This window comes from Caloenas nicobarica, chromosome 1 (genome assembly GCF_036013445.1).
Source record: "Caloenas nicobarica isolate bCalNic1 chromosome 1, bCalNic1.hap1, whole genome shotgun sequence".
Classification (NCBI taxonomy): domain Eukaryota; kingdom Metazoa; phylum Chordata; class Aves; order Columbiformes; family Columbidae; genus Caloenas; species Caloenas nicobarica.
In genome coordinates this window covers 77800979-77808533 of record NC_088245.1, presented here as the reverse complement: position 1 = coordinate 77808533, position 7555 = coordinate 77800979, and the positions used below count along the sequence as shown (strand labels likewise).

The 7555-nt window shown below is 43.3% G+C and overlaps 1 protein-coding gene across 1 annotated transcript; it reads left to right on the top strand.

The window, feature by feature from the left end:
• Positions 1–1258: 1258 nt before the first annotated feature.
• On the top strand, positions 1259–7539 carry MED21 (mediator complex subunit 21). Its single transcript, XM_065643944.1, has 4 exons — positions 1259–1342; positions 1655–1769; positions 3840–3940; positions 6709–7539. The coding sequence occupies exons 1-4, from the start codon at positions 1301–1303 to the stop codon at positions 6883–6885; spliced, it is 435 nt and encodes a 144-aa protein (XP_065500016.1). The 5' UTR covers positions 1259–1300; the 3' UTR covers positions 6886–7539.
• Positions 7540–7555: the final 16 nt, after the last annotated feature.

Genomic DNA, 7555 nt, shown 5'->3' with positions numbered 1-7555 from the left:
CTGGGGTATATTAGAAGGGGGGTGGTTAGTAGGTCAAGAGAGGTTCTCCTTCCCCTCTACTCTGCCCTGGTGAGACCTCATCTGGAATATTGTGTCCAGTTCTGGGCCCCTCAGTTCAAGAAGGACAGGGAACTGCTGGAGCGCAGGGCCACAAAGATGATGAAGGGAGTGGAGCATCTCCCTTTTGAGGAAAGCCTGAGGGAGCTGGGTCTCTTTAGCTTGGAGAAGAGGAGACTGAGGGGTGACCTCATCAATGTTTATAAATATATAAAGGGTGGGTGTCACGAGGATGGAGCCAGGCTCTTCTCGGTGACAACCAACAGTAAGACAAGGGGTAATGGGTTCAAGCTGGAACACAAGAGGTTCCACTTAAATTTGAGAAGAAACTTCTTCTCAGTGAGGGTGACGGAACACTGGAACAGGCTGCCCAGGGGGGTTGTGGAGTCTCCTTCTCTGGAGACATTCCAAACCCGCCTGGACGCCTTCCTGTGTAACCTCACCTAGGTGTTCCTGCCCTGGCAGGGGGATTGGACTAGATGATCTTTCGAGGTCCTTTCCAATCCCTAACATTCTGTGATTCTGTGATTCACGGCTGCCCATCTGCAAGCATGACACCTGCTCAGCCCACGGCTGGAGCGGAGAGTCCGTGCGGTGGTGCTGCCTTCAGCCGGCGTCAGAGCGGCTGTTGCACAGCGAAGGCTGAGCGCTCCCTGGCACACCGGCCTTCCAGTGCCGGTAACACAGGAATTAGGGGTTTTTTACCCTGCTACGATCGTGAGCGCAGACCAGTGTTTCTGAGAGAAATCAATAGGCTCGATGTGCCCGTTCCTCGAGACCAACGGCACCGCTGCAGCGCCCTTCTCGCCCGGCCGCGGCGCTCCCCTGGCGGCGCCTCTCGCAGTGCCCGTGGGCCAAGCCCGCCTCCACCTCAGCGCCGTGCGACTGCAAGCCGGGGCCTGCCTGGCCCCAGCCGAGCAGCTCAGCAGCTGCCAACCACAGCCGAGAAAGCGCGAAGTGTCAGAAAGCGGCTTCCTGCGGCTCCGACACGGCGCGGAGCCGCCGCTGCTGCCCCGGCCCCGCCGCCTGACTGGAGGTGGGACTGGAGCTCCTCCCGGCCTGCAGAGGGCGCCCCACCCCCGCCCTGCCCCTCCGGAAGGGGGGCAACGCCACGCCCATGCTGTGCCACGCCCATGCCGTGCCACGCCCATGCCGTGCCACGCCCCCGTCGCTCCTCCGCCCACCCGACATCCAGGCGCCCTATTGGCTGCCGCCTGGTCAGGTGGGCGGTGGCGGCGGCGCTATGGCGGATCGGTTAACGCAGCTGCAGGACGCGGTGAACTCGGTGAGGCGAGCGCTGCTTTTTGCTCTCCCCCGAGACCCATCGTTCTCACCGGCGGGGCGGGGCGGGAAGGCTGGCGCTGGGTCACGTCCCTTCCCGCCGCTATGGCGTGTTGTGGGGGCGCGATCCCTCTCCCCGCCCCCGCGGTGCCCCCGCAGCCCCCGGGTGCCGCAGGCCGTCACGGGCGGCGGGGGGTGCGCTCCCACCTGCCGCCGGGGTGGGGCTGGGCTGCTGCCTGGGGTCCGCCGGGCTGCAAAGTAGAATTTAAATAGTTGTAGCGGTGAAATGAAGGAACCGTGTCTCTGCCGCTCGCAGCTCGCAGACCAGTTCTGCAACGCCATCGGGGTGTTGCAGCAGTGTGGGCCCCCAGCCTCCTTCAGCAACATTCAGACGGCGATAAACAAGGATCAGCCTGCTAATCCAACAGAAGGCAAGTCTGTCTTTCTGCACCTCCTACGAAAGCGTGAACGCGTTCTGATACAGTACACTCTATAACATAAAATCTGTACTATGTTTTGTGCTTGGCAAATAGTTCCACCAGTAACTGGAGGAGTGATTTAAGTCATAAATTGATGTCAGCCACATTTGCTGTATAAGATTGTAATAGCAGAAATGCAATTTTAAGTGTTAAGTTAGCATTACAGTATATTTCTTGTGCTGGTTTCTTTGCACAGATACAGTAGCTCCACAGAAATAAACCATTTTAATAGAACTGTTGCAAGAGATTGTTAGTGAGTTGTCCATTACTTCCCTAAAGTCTTTTTAGAAAGAAGTACTCTTAGTTTTATGAAATCACACATGAGTTTTAAATTCTTCATGTTGTAAACTTTAATTGTGTTTTTCCATGTATCATTTGCTTATGCAATTAAGGAATAATGTCATGTTGAGTCTCCCTCTTGGCATTTGTGGCTTAGTTGTTGGCTGTTTTCTTGTTGGTTTTGTTTGGGTTTTTTTGTTTATTTTTGAGACACAATAAACTGATCTAAGATACTGAAATTGGCAAGCAAACTAAAAGGTCTCTGATCTGAGAATTTCAAGTTATTCTAGTCCTGAATTTATTTTTTTTTCCAACTGAGAAAAGTGTTACGTGTATCTGGTATCAGATTAGTCTTTTCTCTTAAGATATAAAGGGTTTGGGGTGCAGTGAGGCACTTTCTAGGACAGTTGAATACTAGTTCTTCCTTGCTCTGTTGCTGATACTGGTGCTCTCTGATACTGGAATTAGTTGGAAGAGCAGCTGAAAGGCTTGTTTGCTTCCCTGCTGCTGACCCAGGCACTGGCATCAATGTGGTGCCAGGAGCCAGAGGTTTTGTTAAGGCCTTAAAATGGTAGGTCATGTCTGACTTCTCTTTTGATCTGTCTTTTCTTAAAATTCTGAATATAGTGTAAAATCATACAGCCAAGTTAGTGATGCTGATGAGGCAAAACAAAACTACGTGTTATGTCTCTGTAGATATAAACCCTGTGGTGACCCTGAGTAAACTTTAAATCATAGAATCATTTGGATTGGAAGACACCCTCAAGATCATCGAGTCCAACCATAACATAACACTGGCACTAAGCCATGTCCCCAAGAACCTCATCTATATGTCTGTTAAACCTCTCCAGGGATGGTGACTCCACCACTTCCCTGGGCAGCCCAGTCCAGTGCCTGACAAGCCTTTGTGTGAAGAAATGGATACATTGGTTTTGTTGTTTGTGGGTTGGGTTTTTTTGAAGTCAAGCATACCTTGGAGAATGCCAGTCTTTTCCACAGATTTTTGCTATTAGAAAGTATTTTCTCTCTTGCTTTCACAAATCTTTCATGAACCAACCAACATAAACAAGTATGTAAGGTCCTAAATTATAAATGGAAAAGGGCTGTTTCAATATTTTAGTGGCAGTAATGATCTAAATTCAAATTGAATGAACTCAGTTCCATGTGGAAAGGTTTTATTTCTGGCTTATGGTACCTTTTAATAAAAGTCCATGCAGTTCTTTCAATGATATAGTAGCTAAATTAATGTCTGTTTTAAGCTTCTAATATTTTCCATTTCTTAGTAGCTGAATAGGAATTATTTTTTTAATTAAATAATCCATTCGAATCACTATCTTTACATTGCTTCTAGTGTTCTTTCTTTTTCTGTCTCATAGCAGATTTAAAGGCAAGGATTGAAAAATTAAATGAGTTTCTGCTTCTCAATACTTAATGTAGTGACTAGGACACTTAATAACTGGTATTAATAATTTCTTAACTGGCTCACCATGATGGAGTTCTAGCTATTTTCTCACTTGTACAAAGCCCAGCCCTTTGTATAACCCCTTACCTTGTTTGGAATCGAGCTACCTTCATCTTCTAATATGGTTGAGTTCTCATCCGTTGTGATACTGTTGTTTTTTTCATGTAGAAGAATTTTTAATACCTATATACTTCAAGTCTGTAGAATTTTTTGTGGTGTGGTTGCAGAATTGGTCTTATTTCTAATAATGTACTGAGTGGGCTGACTTTTCTTTTTTAAAGAGTACGCCCAACTGTTCGCAGCATTGATTGCACGAACTGCGAAAGATATTGATGTTCTAATAGATTCCCTGCCTAGTGAAGAATCGACAGCAGCTTTGCAGGTAAGAGTGTTCTTAATTAAAATATCAAAACATAACTGAAAGCAGACATCTTCCTTTTTTTTAGACACATTTTTTCTCTCTAGGTCACATAATCTTGAAAAATTACTTTAGTACAAGCCTGAATTTTTCATGAGGGTAACCTGTGAGTACTTTATAGATTTAGTGGAAATACTGAACTTGCATCTAGTTCTAAATAAGATTATATACAGTGAGAATATTTTAAACTTTTCTGTTACAATGTGTTTGGTTTTGTTGTTGGGTTTTTTGGTTTTTGTGTGTGTGTTCTTTGGTTTTGTTGTTGTTTTGGGGGTTTTTTTGAGTTTGTTTGGTTTTGGTTTTTAAGTACTTTTATCGTAACATCACAATACTGGAAACGGCTAATATTTTTTTCCCCAACTGTTAAAATATTAATAAAGTAGATGCAGCAGTACTGATGCATTGTGAGTAGTGTTTGTTTGGTTTTTATGTGGTTAGTTGTTTGTTGGTTTGTTTTTTTCCTTGGATAATCTTTCATACCCTTTCACTCATCAGGAGCACCATTCATTTTGTAGCTGCAGAGCCTTACTGAAGCCTTTTGTCTTTCCATAGTGTTTCTGGTTGTTAAAGGGTTTGCAGGTATCCTTTAAAGTTCTCTAGCTCTGTCACAAAACAGTTATTTCACTTTTCAGTAATGGAGTGTCGTTCTTTGGACCAGCCAGACAAACTTTTGTTTCTTGCTCCTTTTTGTGTTAGACCAGAGGTACTCTAGGAAGAGCTTGAGAACAGAAAGCAGCTACTGGCCAGGCAGCGATGAGCAGATGCAGCTGGTATCACAACCTCCATGACCTGCTTTACAGAAGCTGAACTGCTGCGAACAGCTTGTGAACCCTTTCATAATGTTCAACCATTCCAAAAAAAAAAAATCCAAAAAATGCTTTTGACCCACAATTCAAAGAACAGTGTTCTAGTTTTGGGGGGTTTTTTATCCTGTTCTTTGTACAGATCTTGCCTACTAAACAGCATTTTTTTTTTCTTTTTTACTCTAGCTTCTAGATTTACGTCAAGTATTTTCTTCTTAGAATGCAATAAGGATGCAAAGAGTGCTGTTTCTCTGAGGACCCTGGAACTGCTTTAAGATCACCTAAAAAATTTTATACCTGAGTTGGTTATTTGTGACTATTGAAAGGCACGTTACAGGAGACTAGTGTTAGAGGTGCCCACTGGGCCAAATACAAATAACTTGACAGTGACATCAGGTTTGGTTTTAAACAGAGGAGGTTAAATTTGGAAGCATTGCTAGTCACAGTAATTGCTGAACATACTAATTGGACCCATTAACACCAGCCTAACCTCATGTAACTGCATATTTGATAGCTGAAGACAGCTTTCCTGCTGCAGACAAATTACAGGCTGCTTCTATGAGTGAGCAGGGTCTGATTGTAGTGACAGCTGATGCAGGGAAAGCTGAGTGCTCCAGAAGGAGGAGCTGGTTGTCTGTAGGACATACTTTCCTTTGAGGTAATACTTGAACCGTTTCATGCTCTGTTAATGCAGAATCTCATTTCACAAGAGTTTCTGATCTTTTCTATTTGGCTTGGATTCCGTCACTTAATGATTCAAGTTTTAACTTTTATTTGCTGTTGTTTAATTGTTGCGATATTAAAGATAAATATTTTGACATTCGTTAAAATACCGTTTTGAAGGTGCTTGAAATTCTCTCAAATGCACAGTATAGGTTTTGTAGAAGTGGTAGTTAGATACTTGGCTAAAAGAGATGTACTTGGGCTGATCTTTTTTTCATACTAAGGTTGTCTTGGTATGTGTATCAAATCTGAGGCTTGTCTTAAACGATAAAAGTGGCTGCTACACTAAAGCCCAACACAATCTACCCATCCCTTTTGAATTCCCTTGTGAAGTTGGTCGCACATATTCTACCCAAATCTGCAGCTTACCTGCAGTCAGCTGTTTAACAACTGAGACTGAAGTAATTGAGCTGGATTCTAAATTTCAAAATTTTTCCTTCTGCTGTCTTCCTTCTGTGACCCTTCCTCCAAGGGCTATGAAGTCCTTCATATGTTAACCTTCACTAAAGACATCAGTGTTGCAAACAGAAGATGAATATGTGGATAGAATTCGCCAGTTAGTTTGAGCATGACTTCCTAAGGACCTGTATATAAACCTGGTTAACTGTTAAAACAAGATAGTTTCAAATTTCTATTTTTTTTGTCTTTTCTGTTATCAAGTTAGAATAAGTTTTAGTACTTTTAAATTGGGTAAATATTTTAGTGCTTTAAAATATTTCAAGTTAAAATGTTTTCTTTCACAAAATTTTGGCAAGCTGAAAAGCAGTTAAGTTCTGAAACAAAATATTGAAGAAAAAAGGTTAAATAATACAGTTTCATCTGAAATGTGCCATTCAACAGAAAGGTTGAAATAAGTTATGCTTACACCTACCTTGCTGAGTGCCTTTCCGTAAGGGAGTGGGGAAGGGGGGATAAATACTTCTCATCAAGAAAAGCTGTACTGAGCCAAGACTTGTAGTATGAAAGAAGCTAACATTTCTATGTGGCGAGATTTTTTTTGTGTTTACTCCATGTGGATATGCACTCTTTTAGGCTGCAACTTATAATGAGTTGCTTTGAAGTTCCTAGTATGTAATTCAAGGGCTAAAGAGGGAATCTTTTTCATTTCTGGGGAGCATTAACTGTTCCATCACCATCCTTTAGCAGCAAAGTCAATTTTGTGTTATATTTGAAGATTCTTATACTTCTCTCCCTTTTATTTTACAGGCTGCTAGTTTGCATCGATTGGAAGAAGAAAATCATGAAGCAGCTGCCCGTCTGGAAGAGGTAGTTTTTCGTGGGGATATGCTGCTGGAAAAGATACAGAGCGCCCTGGCAGATATTGCCCAGTCGCAGCTGAAGACGAGGAGCGGCGCGCAGAGCCAGCCCCTGGCAGACTCGTAGTGTCGGAGGGCAGCACGCCCCCGCAACGCCAAAATGTGCCCTGTCGTGTGGGAAACACCGCTCGGTGACACCCTGCCCAGCGCCTGTGGGACTCTCCAGTGCTCTGTTCATTCGTAACACCATCTTTTATCAAAGCTTAAACTGCAGGTTTTGTATGAGAAACACTTCCACTGGAGGATCGGTTGTTGTGTTCTAGAATTAAGTGTATTAACGTTTGTTTCCTTGACTTAAAGTATTAATATCTGAGCTTTTTTTCTGGTCATAAATATGTCTGACTTCCATCTGTTTTGTTGTCTTCATTACACAGGCCTTAGTCCCTAAAGGGAATTCAGAAGGAAAATATATTAACAGTATTTGTGTAATTTGCTCATTCCTACTTTCAAACTTTCATGTTCGCGGTGTATTTTCGTAAGGTTTAAACACAGTCACACTTGAATTTGCCAGAGTTCCATGGAGACAGTGCTAGACAATTATATGAATACAGCGGTCGCCATCTGTTTTAATTAACAGAAATGGTAATTAAACAGTTGTATTACTATTTGGCTGGTTTACCACCCTTTACAGAGAAAGTTAAAGGGTAAGTTAGTTCTAACGTTTGCAGAGTAAGTGTTCTTGCTGTTGGCATCTAATTTAAAAAAATCTGCAGATATTTGATATTAGCATTTGTTAT